This window comes from Blastomyces dermatitidis (assembly GCF_000003525.1).
Source record: "Blastomyces dermatitidis ER-3 genomic scaffold supercont1.5, whole genome shotgun sequence".
NCBI lineage: Eukaryota > Fungi > Ascomycota > Eurotiomycetes > Onygenales > Ajellomycetaceae > Blastomyces > Blastomyces dermatitidis.
This window is the reverse complement of record NW_025544778.1, coordinates 5,245,019-5,260,876: the sequence shown is the minus strand read 5'-3', so window position 1 is coordinate 5,260,876 and position 15,858 is coordinate 5,245,019. Positions and strand designations below refer to the sequence as shown.

At 47.8% G+C, this 15,858-nt stretch overlaps 3 protein-coding genes across 5 annotated transcripts; 2 read left to right on the top strand and 1 right to left on the bottom strand.

The window, feature by feature from the left end:
- The first annotated feature begins 2,096 nt into the window (after positions 1-2,096).
- On the top strand, positions 2,097-7,365 carry BDCG_05626. Of its 2 annotated transcripts, XM_045421319.1 has the most exons (3): positions 2,126-3,236; positions 3,333-4,552; positions 4,648-7,365. In XM_045421319.1, exons 2-3 carry the CDS (start codon positions 4,549-4,551, stop codon positions 6,201-6,203), a joined length of 1,560 nt encoding a protein of 519 aa, XP_045281328.1. In that variant the 5' UTR covers positions 2,126-3,236; positions 3,333-4,548; the 3' UTR covers positions 6,204-7,365. The 2 variants fall into 2 exon arrangements, with proteins under 2 accessions (XP_045281327.1, XP_045281328.1); XM_045421318.1 differs by having other exon boundaries at positions 2,097-4,552.
- Positions 7,366-7,645: 280 nt separating this feature from the next.
- On the top strand, positions 7,646-13,106 carry BDCG_05625 (DNA-directed RNA polymerase III subunit RPC2). The gene is made up of 6 exons (XM_045421317.1): positions 7,646-8,143; positions 8,259-8,587; positions 8,692-8,883; positions 8,973-9,196; positions 9,288-9,692; positions 9,778-13,106. The coding sequence occupies exons 2-6, from the start codon at positions 8,543-8,545 to the stop codon at positions 12,596-12,598; spliced, it is 3,687 nt and encodes a 1,228-aa protein (XP_045277230.1). The 5' UTR covers positions 7,646-8,143; positions 8,259-8,542; the 3' UTR covers positions 12,599-13,106.
- On the bottom strand, positions 10,988-15,716 carry BDCG_05624. Of its 2 annotated transcripts, XM_045421315.1 has the most exons (10): positions 15,430-15,716; positions 15,119-15,222; positions 14,787-15,054; positions 14,695-14,725; positions 14,536-14,623; positions 14,448-14,485; positions 14,290-14,387; positions 13,859-14,208; positions 13,619-13,790; positions 10,988-13,536 (listed from the first exon to the last, which is right to left on the bottom strand). In XM_045421315.1, the coding sequence occupies exons 1-10, from the start codon at positions 15,467-15,469 to the stop codon at positions 13,220-13,222; spliced, it is 1,506 nt and encodes a 501-aa protein (XP_045281326.1). In that variant the 5' UTR covers positions 15,470-15,716; the 3' UTR covers positions 10,988-13,219. The 2 variants fall into 2 exon arrangements, with proteins under 2 accessions (XP_045281326.1, XP_045281325.1); XM_045421316.1 differs by lacking the exon at positions 14,448-14,485 and having other exon boundaries at positions 13,167-13,536; positions 14,690-14,725; positions 15,430-15,514.
- Positions 15,717-15,858: the final 142 nt, after the last annotated feature.

Sequence of the window (15,858 nt, the reverse complement as noted above, 5' to 3'; positions counted from 1 at the left end):
GCGCGTAACTAATGGGATTGTCAGCTTGGAAAAGGGCCGTGAGCAGTGGAGGTACGGTACAATGTCAATTCTCGAAATCCTTGTGGTTCCGCTGCAGGGAAATACCCGTCGAGAGATGGAGCTAGCCCCAGCTGCTATGAATCGATGGTATGTACATACATGTACTGTACATACGGAGTACAGAATGTGCTGGATGTTGGTTCTGCGTTTGGGCCTGGGCTAGGGATAGCTGCTACTGCCTGGATGAGGGTTTTGGGTTTTGGGCTTTTGGTAACTATTGGGCGTTGATGGTTTCCAAAGTGACCAAAGTGATGTTCTTGTTGGCGTCTTTGTTGGGCAGCAAAAACACATGTGTGTACTCCGTATGGTATGGGATGTAGTTATGGGATGCACCTATTACCTACTGGCGCTAAGGGGTCACCGCTTGTTTCCCCCTCCTTTGAACCTCTACTACGTATTGAAGCTCTTTTGATGCTACTTGTCGAGGTGCCAGCTCCCCGGTGAGGCGTACCAGGCTGGTGTTTTCTGTTTAAGATCATTCTCGGAATTCTTGTTCTATTCCCTGGACAAAGCGAAGTCTTTGGCTGCCCTTGCTAATTCATTCAATTATTTTCTTTTATCCACCTTATATTTACCATATATATCCTTGTTATATGCATCTATGGGACAGGTCAGTTCGTGCAGCACTGGATCGAACCGACCCCACATCCAACATCCATCCACCCATACAGATATGATACGATACAGCCCTGCCCGACGTGGAAGCTGCTGAGTAGTTCCATTTCTTCTCCATTCTTATTCCCCATCTCTCATCCGCCCAAAAATACCCCATGCTCATTTCTCATTTCTCCTTTCTCATTGCCCATTGCCCATTGCTCATTGCTCATTGCTCAATGGCACAGTACAGTGGTGGCACAGTGGCACAGATCCCAGCGCATCTGGCATATGCCAATCAGCTCATGCTACCCCGGGCAAGAGTTTTGGTGACCATGATTGGTTGGTTGGTTGGTTGGTTTGGTTGTCTTTTCCTTTTTCCGATGATTTATTTATATTTTTGAACACTTGAACGGCAGTAGAGTAGTGCGGGGGTAGAGGCAGAGCCCCATCTCATAGCGGTCCTCCATCTTCGGGTTTTGTCCTTGTTTCAATTCATTCAACATTTTTTTTTCCTTCCTAGCTTTTGACACTTTTGCATGATTCTATCAAAAGTGCATGGCCACCCTTTCTATTGTTTGAATTCTGACTGGTGCCGTTGTTGTTGCTCCTAGTGGAACTGAATTGGAATTGGAATTGGGATTGGGATTTGAGCCTGACGGACGGACCTGCAGTCAGTCAGGCCAGTAGTATATTATCGCCTTGGGGTCGCCCTGGTTCGGGGTATTATAGCCTAAAAGAAAACAAACCGTCATTTGACATTAGGCCAGGCTAGACTTCGGCTTCATGGCCCTCAGTGAGACCTTTGCTGTGATGTGATGCCTGCGAGGCTGCAAGGGCAAAGTCCCGCAAATTCAGATCAGTGAGGGTAACTACAGGGGGGAGGAGTATCAATTGATTGGGCTTCCGATCAGGGAGGCAAGGAAGGGAGCTGTTTGAAAATGAAGATAGATGGTTATTGTGGTTTTTATATAATTATTTTCACTTTTATTTTTTGAGGAATTTGCATATATTGTGATTATTATTTCAATCTGGGAGGGACTGATGATGGATTTGCTGACTGTGACAATCGATTCACCCCTCATCCCTAGTTAACTAGGTAAGTTACTAGTCAGCGAGTTGAACTGGTTGTTTCGGCCTTCCGCCGCCAACTCAACCTCCAGCTAGCATAGTTAACAAGGTTCCATTCCCCATATTTATCTAACTCCCCAGGTAACTAATATGATCATTATTATGTAGCTTATTCTCAATCAATGTTTGCCAACTGACCTTCCAAAATGCCAGGACACCACCTATTTTCCAGCAACTACACTGAGCACATACATTACACTCCAGTTACCTTAAAGCACGCCGTGACTCCAAAAGGAACAGGAATGACATCTACATGTACATGTACATTACATAGTACGGAGTATAGTACAGTACATTTCCCTCGGCTTGATTGGCTCTCGCCCCGTGATGTCCCAACAGATGGATCTCCAATGGCATTGTACGCCTATCCGCCGCACCAATCGCCACGACCTTCTGCGATGTGTAACGCCTGCAGCTGCATATTATTCCATGGGGCAGAGTCCGTCCAGAGACACACAATAACTGCGACCACGAGAAGAGATGTTAACAGGTTCCTAGGCCAGTCGAGATTGACTGGTCTTGTTACTGCTTTTTTTCTTTTCTTTTCTTTTCTTGTCTTTCCTCCCGCGCTTACGGAGGACAGAGCCATCACTTAACTCTTAGTTATTTGGGTTAAATCTATCCCCCACACGAACCAGCCTCTCCCAATTATTTCCCCGCAGATACTGAAAATCTCAGGAAGATTTTAGGACTTGGCGTTTACCATGATAGTCACATTACGATTGAATGACCTAGCAAACTAAACTAGCGAAAGGGAGCAGTTTTCATCGAATTCGCTGCTTCCAACTGATTTTAAATCGGCTGGTAGCAAATTAAAATAAAGATAGGCACAGGAACTTGCCAACAAACTCAAAACCCATGGACCCAGCTTTTTTTCACAAGAACACGTCCTCAAACATGAGCTTGCCACGAAAGCTATGGTTCCAGGTTATTCATTTTGTGCGGTCGTAACTTCCGAACCTTGCAGGCCGCCCGGAAAGCGGGCGCTCTCATCGCTTGGCCTCTGGGGCTCTTCGGGGAAAAGGGCCTCTGCGTCGTGCAGCCAGCCTGCGGGCTTGGATTCACAGTCTGCAGCGGGCGGAACGGAGGAGGGAAGTTTCACCCAAGTTGCATCACCTGGCTAGCTTGAAGGAGTTAGTCGGGATCTTCTGACGTTTGAGTGGTATGCTTTCGTCGAGGCTGCTGCTAGAAGGTGATGATGTTTTCTCATTTTTGCTCAATTGATAGCGGCTTTGAGATGGTGTTGAATGTTAATTTTAAAATGGCACTGGGATGGTTTCCCGAATGCTCTTGAACTTCCTTCGCATGTTCAATCTAATCGAGGGAAAAATCTAACCTGCAAGTAAAAAGTCGAATCGATCGAGCAAACCCACCAGCACAACCCGCGGTGTAACGCGAAACACGGGCCTAGCTCGATCTACTCAGTCTGATATGCAGTTATCACAGTTCTTGTGAGTGGAAAAAGAAGCCGCGAAATAATCTTTTGAAGTGCGATGATTGGCTCGGAAGCTGAGACGGGTATCCCTGCGACGGGTTTTCTGCGACAGGTTCAAGTTGAAAGGCACTGCAGGACTCAACTTCACGTTTATTTCCTACTGAGTTGCTGAGTTGCTAAGGGCAACGTCCAAAGCAGCCTTGGGACAAACCGACTGAGTCTCCCCCACGAATAGAAAGCTTTTTTTTTTAAGGTACCGCAGACCGGCGCCTGCTTCTGCGCTGTTTCTCTGCGTGTCTAGCACGTTTCAACTGTTCAGTTGAGGGTTGGTTTTATCTGCCGCCAATCGCCTATGCAGGGCGTTCAAACCAGCGGTGTAAGCCGCAGTAGCTTGCATTTATCCACGTATGGTGTGGGGAGAAAGCGGGGAGGTTTTATAAGAGCTACGGCCTACAGAGTACGCTGTAGTTACGCAGCGCACACACACACACACACAAAAGGTTAGTTACAGACGATTTGATTGAATATCAAGGGATGTTGACAGATACTTTTTAATGGCTCATCATGTTCCTTTTTCTTCCTCGCAATCAGAAACATGGTTAAAGAGGGGAGTTTTAAGCGCGAATTGAATCTGAAAAATTCTGTTTCATTATTCCTATTCTGAAGACACAACTATCTTTCGCTGCACATATGGACTGTATTGCCCAGTCTGCTTGTGTCTTAACCTCTAGTTATATACTATTGAGAGCTGTCTTGGTGGATGGTCAGACATCACATGAATGACGCTGAGGTTCCTCTTCGACCCATTCGATCATCCGCAAACACATCTTTCATCATCATTTCATTTCTCATCGTAGGAGCCAGTCTATTCAATAGCAGGGCATTGCGCCCAATCTTCCTATTAATATCAGTTGTTGCTGCTCCTATGGTCATCCCTACCCACAAAATCTAGTGCCATGTGTTGGTCAAGGTCAACTACCTACAGTTCGCCCGGGCATTTCATACATAGCCAACGGAGCTAAAAACCCCCTATAGATGCACAGAGAACAACACACAGAAATGTGACGACATACCAGATGGATGCACCATACCATCTATCTACAAGAGGATTCTCCGATATAGGTGTGCTGGTGGCTATATTCAAATAAAGCTGGGTGATATGAACTCATACGTAGCGGGGAGTCTACCATTTCTGGCTTTTCTGTTATATAAAATAAATCATCTTGAACTTTTCTTTCTTTGGGGAACTGATTATTTTTTTATTTTAAAAAAAACGTACGGTACAGTCCTTTTTGGTGCTAAGAACCTGAAAATCCTCCGCAAAATATATGGGTTGGTTACATGTTTTTGTTATCGCCCCATGCTATTTATTAAATCCAAGCCATGTAACTAACTGCTTGTACGCTAACATCCCATCCATGATACAGATCAAATACTAGGCTCCCCGGGGGAAGAAGACACCATAGAGCTGACGGGCAACCACAATGGCGATGATACTCTTCAACATCACTACAATAATAAATACCATGTACATAGGAAAGGCAGCCCAATTGAGCATTGGGTAGACACCTCATCCTGGCCTTTCACTCCTTCTCTCGACACCGGCATCCTAATCCCACCCTTCCCCAACGAGTCCGCCAGTATCGTCCCCCACTGCTTTTCATCCATCCAGAGCCTTTCTGGCATCTCAGTTGCGTCATCGGAGAGCCTGTGCTACCAGACTCCCTTGGACTATCGCGGAATTTGCATATACCGCAATGAACCGTCGGAACCCCTGATGCAGAAGGCTAGGCATATTATTACAGAGGAAAACGATCCCTCCGCTGCTTATGCCCAGCTGCATGATGAGGCCGCTCTGCAGGAACTTACCAAACTCCCCCGCTACCTCTGGAATGCTACAGAAGAGGACGTGTTCGAAGAGCTAGGAAATCGTCTTACCCCCGGCCGCGAACATGATCACCACCATGGGCATTATCATGATGATGACAGCAATGATGACATTCTCCACTCCACATTAGCCTGCTCAATCAAACAGCCATGGACCGAGTCCGTACCCGTTCCCCTTCTTCCTGATTTCCTCACGGCACCTTTCCTCCCGGACCCAGCGCCAGATAAAGCCTATGGTTTCTCGCATAATGCATTCACGCAAGCCCAACATACTATAATCCCAACACTTACCGAATCTGAAGCTGCAGCTGCAGCTCCAGCTACATATGCATCCGCATCTGGCAGCGACACCGAAACGGCCGTCCCACCCAGCCTCGATCCCGGTCCCAATCCCAGTCTCAGTCCTAATTCCGCCAGGAGTCACGCGAGTCCCGATGGCAACCTCTTCTTCCCCTTCTTCGCTGTCAAAGTTACTTCCATGGCCACTGGCGGTACCCACCACGCAGCTACAGACGAAGCCAGCAGCACCGCGGCCGTATCCCTCAACAGCCTCCTTGAGCTGCATCGCCGTACCGTCGGTACCCACCAGTTCGACCACACGCAGCCCTGGTTCTTCTCACTGACTATGGACCAGCAGATTGCGCGGCTGAATGTGCATTGGATGAGTATCAGTAGTAGCAGGTCCAGGTCGCGGGCGATGAAGACACAGCAGCCCCAATCCCAATCCCAATCGCAACCACAACAGAGCCAGCAGCGCGGGTCAGCTGCATCAACAAGCCCCACGCGCCTATTCAACACAGAGTTGCTATCTGTCTACATCCTCAGCGACACGAATGCCCTACGCGACCTCCAGAGGGCGATGTGCAATATCCTGCGCTATGGCAGGGAGATCCTTCTTCCCAAGGTGCGTCTGCTACTTGATCTGTGTCAGCACCTGCCATGCGAGAGACGCAGTGTGGCATCGTCGAATCAGACAGAGACGGGCATGAGTACAGGGCGTGGACTAGGCGGAGATGGCCAGGTTGGTTCTCGTCATCCTAGCGTTATTGACAGGAATGCTAGTGAAGGGGACGACCAACAGCGGTTGCAAGAGTAGGAGCCGGAGCCTGACCAAGGCCAGAACCAGCAAGAGGCATGCGAAGGGGGGGTACCAGATGTCTTTCCGTGACGATGATGGTGAGTGATAATGATGTGGATGCTAACGGCGATGGTCCGGGGAAGGGAGTGAGTGAATCTGTCCAAGGTTTGGGCGACAATATCGACATCAACGCCGCCGCATTCATTTTGTTTTTATTTTGTATTTACCTACTTGGGGCGCAGATATTCGAGGAAGTTAGGTCTATACGCGTTAGTTTGAATGTGTTTTGGGTGGGCGGTTGATATCACGATATGACCATGAGTGGGACGGATTAGATGTGCCATGGGTGTGTTATTGGAGAGAGAATGACGGGTTGGTTCGTTTCAGCAGCCTGGTTGCGGGTATTCCCGCCACGCCAATGAAGGTGACAAGGATAGACAAATTGAATGGATGGAGAGATGAACACATGGGTGGTTGGTTCCCTTTTGAAAATTGTGACGGTCATGATGTTTTTTGCCTTTTATGATTTATGTTTCAATTGGGCCTGGTTTTGTAGTTTTATATGTGACTCTGCTGCGTTGGCTCGAGCGCTGGATTTGCTTGGAATCCTTTTTTACTTTTTCTTTCCCTTGATTTCTTTTCGCCTCCTTTTTCTTTTTTCCCCTCTTTGCGTTGACCTTTCATTGTAATCAAAGTATCAGCTCCTGTCATCAAGAGTACATGCTAGGTGGATACCCTTAGTTTGACCCGTTCCACAAAATTGTACGATCATAGCAAAAGAAGTGTGACTTAAGCGTCTTCTCAATGGAACCTACATGCACTAGACGAACAGATACGTCCTTCATGTATCTAGTGTACAGTTCATGTACAATGTACATGTTCATTCATCTACATTACATCTATGCGTGTTGGGAGGAGGAAGTCTGGCCGGGTCTTTTCATGACATCATCCATCCATCACGTCGGGTCCCTGCAGCTGTAGGTCTTTTGGCAATGTGGAAAAAAAAGATAATGAAGAATAAGAAGAGATAAAATATCTCGAACACTATGCAATGCGCCGATTGTAGGGAGAAGGAAAGGAATCCTTAACGGACGGAATTCAATTTACTCTCTCCCTGTACGCCGCCCGCCCAGAAGAGGGCTGCCAATACGTAAACCATCAGTCCAGAATATCCCACCCCTAGGCATTGCATTGAATGGAAAAAACGATCTTAAACGTGTATAGTCTGCATGTATGATGTGTCCGTACCTGTAGCTAGAAAATGAGATGAGATATCCACACTAGTATTGGAGCGATGATGCATCGGGATATAAGTGGGGCATGCGCATAGATATGATGTATATATATTTTTTTGCTGGTTTAGAGGGCGGGGTGTGTGAAGGGAAACATCATGATGTAAGAGGGGTCAGTTAGTGGTGGGGTGTTGTTTTCTTCTCTTCGTCTTCTTGTCTTCTTCTCTTCTTGCTTGTTCAGAATCCACTTTACCCCTCCATTCCTCCCACCTTCCCTCCCCTAGCTAGCTCGGACAAATGACGTGTAACTTAAGTAGGAGAGATTAAAAAAAAAAAAAAAAAAAAAAAAAAGAGCGTTTTCGGCTTCTTCGCGGGGCTGGGTTTAGGAGTACTATCATTAAAGTTCGAGGATGTTAGGCATGACTGGATGCATGCAGAATGCTCCACCAGAGCAGACCGAATCTTAACAATATCTATCCATCCTCGTAAAGGAAAACGGCACCCAATACTGTTATAAGCCAATTGATATGTGAAACTCATAGATCGTGAGAGGAAGGGCTTGTCGGGCATCAAAATTGCTCGTTTCTTTGAGAGGGGCAGGGTATAGCTAATGGAAGCGGGGAAGGGCAGTGAGATGTGGGGGGAGGGTTATTATTTTCGGGTGTAAGCAGAAGAGCACGGAGGGGCAAAAGAGGGGTCATGAGTTGGCAGTTTTGGAATGGCAAAGTATGTTTCCCTTTCCATGTCTTTGTTTTCTGTGCACTTCGTGGAGGTTGAACCGACCGACTGAGATCTTGATGTGAAAACGTTGAATCGGCTGCTTAGTAATCAAGAAATATAGTACACGTGACCACTTTCTGTAAACGGATTAGCCTCAAAAGCTTGGACCACTGCTTAATTTGTTATATAATCAGCCGCAATCTCGGTGCCAAGTTATTCCGGGAGAGTGTCATCGGGGGAAAAAATAACTTTTGAGATATTGAGACCGACGGAACGACATATTGCTCTGCCAAACATGAGCGCTCACGATTTATGATCTAATTTCCTTGTCTAAGTTCTTCTAGGAACATATCTCACTTCCTTTCTGAGCTTGCCTAATTCCCAAAGGCTGCTTGAAAGAGGGTAATGCCTCCCCGAAGAAAGGCAGCTCCGCCAGACGACCCCTCCAAGGTACGTGAAAAGGCATATTTATTGGTTTTCAGTCCACACGCAGCTCTGTTATAACTCATCTTCAACCCTACAGCCATATAAGCCTGACAAATTCATGTATATAGGAAGTGGACTCTCTACCCCTCCCAGTTATGCCCGGAAGTCCTATGAAACGGAAGCGTGCGGCGCAAACAGCTCCGGCCATGAAGACCCCTTCCGCCCTTGGTCCCGCTCCCGCGACCACCGCCGCCCATGCCCAAGCGGAATTGCATACGCATGGGCATTCACATCATAAAAAGGGGAAGAGAGGAGGTGACGTATGTTATCTTATTTTCATGTTCTTTTTGTTTTCCTGGTGGGTGGAAGCTAGTATATTGCATGTAGATTGGCTAACGCTGAAATGTAGGATTTCGACGCGCTCCTCAAACCATTTTACTACAGCAAATCCCTCACAGACCCAATTAACACTGCCGAAGATAAATGGAATTTACTGCCCGCTTTCCTCAAAGTGAAGGGCTTAGTCAAACAGCATATCGATTCCTATAATTACTTCGTCGAGGTTCAATTGAAGAAGATCGTGCAGGCAAGCGCGGAGATTCGTAGCGATGTTGACCCGAATTTTTATATCAGGTACTTATTCTTTCTTATTTATTCTCAATTTTCCTGCGATGTATTACGTTTTGAGAAACGCCTCCTAAACAATTTGGCCTGCTTGATTTAGGTTCCACGATATCTACCTGGGCAATCCCCGGCGGGCAGATGAAGAACAAGACTCCAAATTCGATGTAGCATCTACTATCACACCAAACGAATGCCGGCTGCGTGATATGACCTATGCGGCCCCGATCCTGGTCGATTTTGAATATGTCCGTGGTAGACAACGAGTCAAGCGGAACGGGACCGCGATTGGTCGCATGCCTGTTATGCTGCGGAGCTCCAAGTGTGTGTTGTCGAATAAATCAGAGGCGGAGATGCAGCTGTTGCATGAGTGCCCGCTTGATCCTGGTGGGTATTTCATCGTTAATGGGACGGAGAAGGTTATTTTGGTACAAGAGCAGTTGAGTAAGAATCGGGTTATTGTGGAGACGGATTTGAAAAAGGAGATTGTTCAGGCTTCGGTTACTAGGTGTGTACTATTCTTTGGATATATTAATCATTTTATAATATCCTAATTGTATACGGGACTTATTTCGCTAACGGTCGTGTGACAGTTCCTCGAACGAACGAAAGTCGAAGAGTTATATCATCATGAAAAAGGACCGGATATACATGAGACATAACGTTCTTAATGAAGATGTTCCAATCGTCATCCTTCTCAAGGCCATGGGAATCCAGTCCGACAAGGAAATGTTGCTTCTTGTTGCCGGCATAGATAGCACCTACCAAGAAGACTTTTCCATTAACTTCGAGGAGGCCGTGAAACTCGGGATATACACTCAACATCAGGCGCTGGAATATATCGGTAGCAGAATCAAAATCAACCGGAAACCGAACAGCTTTGGCATTACCCGACGAAACCATGTGCAGGAAGCCATCGAAGCAATTTCCTCTGTTATCATCTCTCATGTCGTCGTGGAAAACTTGAACTTCCGGCCCAAGGCGCTGTACGTTGCACATATGGCTCGGCGTGTTTTGATGGCGAAGCATGACCCCAGTCTAGTAGATGATCGGGATTATGTGGGGAACAAGCGACTGGAACTGGCTGGCCAGCTCCTGGCATTGCTATTTGAGGATCTGTTTAAGAAGTTTCAATTTGACATTAAAATGAATATTGATAAGGTGCTGAAGAAGCCTGTACGGACGGAACAATTCGATGCATATGGGGTCGTCGCCATTCATGGAAATCACATCACCCAGGGTATGAACCGGGCCATCTCAACCGGTAATTGGAGCCTGAAGCGTTTCCGCATGGAGCGGGCGGGTGTTACTCATGTATTGAGCCGATTGAGCTACATCGCCGCTCTGGGCATGATGACCCGTATTTCAAGTCAGTTTGAGAAGACCCGCAAAGTCTCGGGACCTCGAGCCCTGCAACCATCCCAGTTTGGCATGCTTTGTCCGTCCGATACTCCGGAAGGTGAGGCTTGTGGTCTTGTAAAGAACCTGGCGCTCATGACGCATATCACTACCAACGACGAGGAGGAGCCTGTGAGAAAACTCATATTCGCCCTTGGCGCGGAAGACGTGCAGACTGTCGGCGGCCGCGAGTTGCATGGCCAGGGTGCTTACATTATCTTCTTAAACGGATCTCCTATCGCCCTAACGCGGCGGCCGAAGTTTTTCTTAAATTCCTTCCGTCGGCTGCGGCGGACGGGGAGGGTTTCAGAATTCATCAGTGTCTTCATCAATCATCATCAGAACGCCGTGCACATTGCTACGGACGATGGGCGTATATGTCGCCCACTGATCGTTGTTGAAGACGGGAAATCCAAAGTAACCAAGAGCCATCTCTGGGCGCTCAGGAGCGGGTCAATGGAATTTGACGACTTCTTGGCTCATGGCCTAGTAGAGTATCTGGATTGCAATGAGGAAAACGACTCTTATATCGCCGTATATGAGGAGGACATTACTGATAGCACGACGCATTTGGAAATCGAACCGTTTACCATTCTCGGCGCTGTGGCCGGCCTCATCCCTTATCCACATCATAACCAATCTCCCCGAAACACATACCAATGCGCTATGGGTAAACAAGCCATAGGCGCTATTGCCAATAACCAATTCCTTCGCATCGACTCCCTCCTCTACACCATGGTCTACCCGCAAAAGCCCATGGTGAAAACCCGAACGATCGAGCTGATCAAATACGACAAGCTCCCCGCCGGCCAAAGCGCAACCGTTGCTGTCATGAGTTATTCCGGCTACGATATTGAGGACGCTCTCGTCCTAAATAAGAGCTCCGTAGACCGCGGCTTCGGCCGCTGTCAGGTCTTCCGCAAATACTCCACAAACCTCAAAAGCTACTCCAACGGCACAAAGGATAAACTTAAAGGCCCTGACCGCGAAAACGGCCTGCCAATCCGCAAGCACGCCCTCCTCGACAGCGACGGCCTTGCCGCCGTCGGCGAAAAGGTAAACCAGGGTGAAGTGTATATCAACAAAGTCACACCGGAAAACGCGCTATCGTCTGGCATCACAGGTTCAGACGCCGGCAGGCCCATCGCCTACATCCCTTCCCCACAAACGTACAAACTCCCCGACCCCAGCTATATCGACAAGGTCATGATCTCCGCCACCGAGGCCGAAAATCAGCTCATCAAAGTCCAGACGCGCCAAACCCGTGTGCCGGAAGTCGGTGACAAATTCTCCTCCCGCCACGGCCAAAAGGGCGTCGTCGGCATCATCGCCGAATACGCAGATATGCCCTTCAGCGACCTCGGAATCGTCCCGGACATTATCATGAACCCGCACGGTTTTCCGTCACGTATGACAGTGGGCAAAATGCTCGAGCTCATCGCGGGCAAAGCGGGCATTCTCTCCGGCCAGTTCGGCTATGGGACTGCCTTCGGCGGCAGTCCCGTGGAGGAAATGTCCGCTATCCTTGTCGACCATGGCTTCTCGTATGGTGGCAAGGATTACCTCACCTCCGGCATCACGGGCGAACCGCTCCCGGCGTATGTCTTCATGGGACCCATCTACTACCAGAAGCTGAAGCATATGGTACAAGATAAGATGCATTCGCGGGCGCGTGGGCCGCGGGCAATCTTAACGCGACAGCCGACGGAGGGAAGGTCGCGGGATGGTGGCCTGCGGCTGGGCGAGATGGAGCGTGATTGTCTGATTGCATATGGAACTAGCCAGTTACTGTTGGAGCGGTTGATGATTTCGTCTGATCGGCATGAGGTAGATGTCTGTGAGAGTTGTGGGTTTATGGGGTATTTGGGGTGGTGTCAGCGGTGTAAGACGTCGCGCGGGGTTGTGAAGATGGTTATCCCATACGCGGCGAAGTTGTTGGTGCAAGAGCTTTTTAGCATGAATGTCGTTGCGCGGTTGAAGCTTGCGGACGAGTTTCCGGAGGAGAGGGGAATGTAGGTGTAGAATAATTGTATGTGCATGGGTTTTATGTTTTATGGTTAGATTAAGATGTAACACGATATGTATATAATCCAAGGCGTAGTCTGGCGGCTTAGATTTTGCGTTCCCTCCTCCTAGGAGGCAGTAGGAAATTTCCATCTTGTTCCCAGATCTGACTTCTTCATGTGCGTTGGAGTCCTCTGTATTCCTCCAGGGTCAGCAGAAACACAACCAGTGCAATGATTTTTCACAGCATATTTACAAAAAACTAACACGCCCGGCCCACACTCTCCCCTCCAAACCAACCCATTGCAAACTTGGTTTTGTATGCATGCTGATGAAGATGACCATAATGACCACCCAAAGACACAGAATAAGAATATTTCAAAGAATCCTGGACTCGTAAACCCCAATATCCCCGTTTTTATTAGTTCCATCCCTAATCCCTTTGAATTCGCCACAAAACACCTTCCAAATATAAAATTGCAAAAAGTCAAAATCGTACATATATCGAATGCTTTCCCCAGTTGACCTCCACTAAAACGATTGAGAAAAGAACGAGGAAAATAAATTCCATCATCTCGCTAGGCGTATTCATGCCTTTTTTTTTGTCAAGCCAAGTTCGTATCAAAATCGTTTTCACATCCGCCACTCCTCAACTATAGGTCCTGCGCTAACTAGCAAACTCGGCTTCCCCGTATTTCCTGCGCCATTTGCCGTTGGCACCTCCGTTAGATTCTCGAAACGTAGACAGGTAATCTTGTCCGGATATAGATAGTGGGTAATAGGTACGTCTCTACGATTGGGATTGGAAACTTCGGCAGCCCTGCGCTGGCGTGCTTGTGGTTGGATGTGGGCGGATGGGAAGGAAGAGGGAAGAGAGGGGATGAGGGGTGGAGGCATGATAAGTTTACCAGTGTTGAGGGAGAAGAGCTGGATCTTGTTGGAAGGGGAGCCTGGGATGGAGTTAGTTTGAGGGTGGGTTTATTTTATTTTTTCTCAGAGGTAGGGTGGAAAGAGGGAGGTGTAGCAACTCACTACAGGCGAGAAGACCAGTTTCGGGACTGATGTCTAGCTCATCGTGCGATAAATGGTCGTTTTCATAGCCGTGGAACGTGAGGTAGGGTTCTGTCGAGATGTGACTGGGTTTGTTGGGTTGGGGACGTGTTGTAATGCCGCTGGGGCCATAGCGGAGATCGTACATATGTAGCTATCAAGGTGAATTTTAGCGATGACGATTAGGGACAATAGAGGGAAATCCCGATAATTGTAGCATACATTCTTCTTCGCCCCTGCCACCACAATCCGCCATTCATCTACCTTCCGAATTTTATATACACCGTGTGGATGTTGGAGTCTCGTCGCGGTATCCTGGCTACGTAAATCATAGAATTGCACCAGGGAGTTGGTCATCCCGGCCATTACCACTCGAGGGGTCAGCCACTCAACAGCCATGATATCAGCAGTATTCGGCATCCTGACGGTTTGCGTGTTCCAGTGTGAATCAATCCCGGTGATAAATAACAGATTACTTGATTTTCCAACTACAAATATGCTCTCTGTTGCACTTGGGCACGGGGCGGAACACCATACCATAGTACCGGGGTAGCAAAACGTGGTTGTGGTATCTTAGATGGACATATTGTTAGTGTAACTCAAGGAACGAAGCAGCAATTCAATTTCCAAAGAACGAGTGAGAGAATTCTTACCAACGACGTATTGAGTCGCGGACCGGCCATCCAACTGGTTTGTGAGTCTAGAAGTTGAAATATGAACGCTTTCACCGCTTGGATTGCTTGACGAAACACTGTATATATCGTCTTAGCATCTCGTCCACTTGAAAATATACCGATAGATAGACACTCACAGAAGCCAGCCGGTTGGACCAATTGAGAGCGAAGTGACCTGCCGAACTCCTTAGAAAAGGTTGAAGCTCCTTTTGCGGTCACACTTACCCAGTCATATCCCACCATTGCACAGTTACACTGCCTCTGATGCAATCTGTACTGCCAGGGCCGACTTTGTTTCTTAGGAAGATAAGACCTAATAACATCTTCGTCAGCAGGGCCCGATACTCACATAAAAAGTCGATGGATTGGATTGGCAGACTATACAGAAGGTTGTAATTCGATGCCGTATTGATCGCTAGATTAAAAACACATCAATATCAGTAAGAATAGCGACCGTTGAAAACTCGGATACACACCAACTAAGAGGTTTCCACTCCAAGGGTCCCTGGCGAACCTCGACACGGGAAATCTAGCATCATAGCTAGTTACATCGACCAATCGATTCCTAGAAAGCAGCCTTGCACATGCGACGGCTCGGTGTTCGGAAACAAAGCTCCTCGAGGAGGGTAGCGTGCCATACTCCCGCTGCAGCAATTTGCCACCGAGAGGACACTGTAACAGGTTTGACCTCTTGATAGTCTCCGTCGATATGCGCTGAGAGTGCTCTTCTATCCTCTTTCGCTTCTGCAGTTTACTATTAGCATGGTGGGGTGTATTAACCACACATGAAGTGCTACAGGACACTAACCAAAGATGTCTCCTTTCTTTTTTTAATGTCATCCCTTGTGTACTTCGATCCGGATGGTGCAGCGTGATTTGCCTGGACTTTGAAATACTTCTTCTTCTCAGCGTCTGGGGCATAGGTCGTGGTTAGTTCAGAACACAAAATTGAAATATCCTTTAGTGATACGGAAATATAGAAAGATAAGTGTATTGAATATTCCCATGACAATCATGTCATCTGTTCCCATCAATGAGACCTCGACAATGGAGAATATAGGCCCCGAAAACGGGCACAAACCCGAGACAGTATACAATGTAGGATGCACTCATACGTACCATAGTAGTACCCTGGAATCTCCCGCGGGGCCGAATCCATGCTAGATACGCTTTATATTCACCCGCTGGTACAATATAGAATTATGAACGGGAGGCAAACGAACGGGCCGCACACGACCCCCCTGAATGGCGGGACCGCCAGCCCTTTGCTGGGGGAATATTAGGGCTTTACGATTGGTAGGGGAAGTCCCGTAAATGGCGAAAAGAACGGCAGCGCGTCCCTCGATAGTGAATGAGAGAGTCCTGCTCAAATATTTGTAATTAAACCTAGCATTATCTTTATGACCTGATGTGCAAAAACTATTGTGAGATATATCGAGCAAGAAGTATATGTTGGGGGTCCCGCGGTTGGTCGGCCCTTCTACCAGCAGGCGCTGGTGGTGATTGAGCTCTTTTGCCCCAGTAGCCTACAGGTTATGAGACCGTTGA

Bases quoted from the DNA above. Each gene is read 5' to 3' on its own strand.
- BDCG_05625 (XM_045421317.1), top strand. From the start codon at position 8,543: ATGCCTCCCCGAAGAAAGGCAGCTCCGCCAGACGACCCCTCCAAG. The intron at 8,588-8,691 runs GTACGTGAAAAG...TCATGTATATAG, and splicing joins CGCCAGACGACCCCTCCAAG to GAAGTGGACTCTCTACCCCT. The intron at 8,884-8,972 runs GTATGTTATCTT...GCTGAAATGTAG, and splicing joins AGGGGAAGAGAGGAGGTGAC to GATTTCGACGCGCTCCTCAA.
- BDCG_05624 (XM_045421315.1), bottom strand. From the start codon at position 15,469: ATGGATTCGGCCCCGCGGGAGATTCCAGGGTACTACTATG. The intron at 14,486-14,535 runs GTAAGTGTGACC...GGAGTTCGGCAG, and splicing joins CAATGGTGGGATATGACTGG to GTCACTTCGCTCTCAATTGG. The intron at 14,388-14,447 runs GTGAGTGTCTAT...CGATATATACAG, and splicing joins GGTCCAACCGGCTGGCTTCT to TGTTTCGTCAAGCAATCCAA.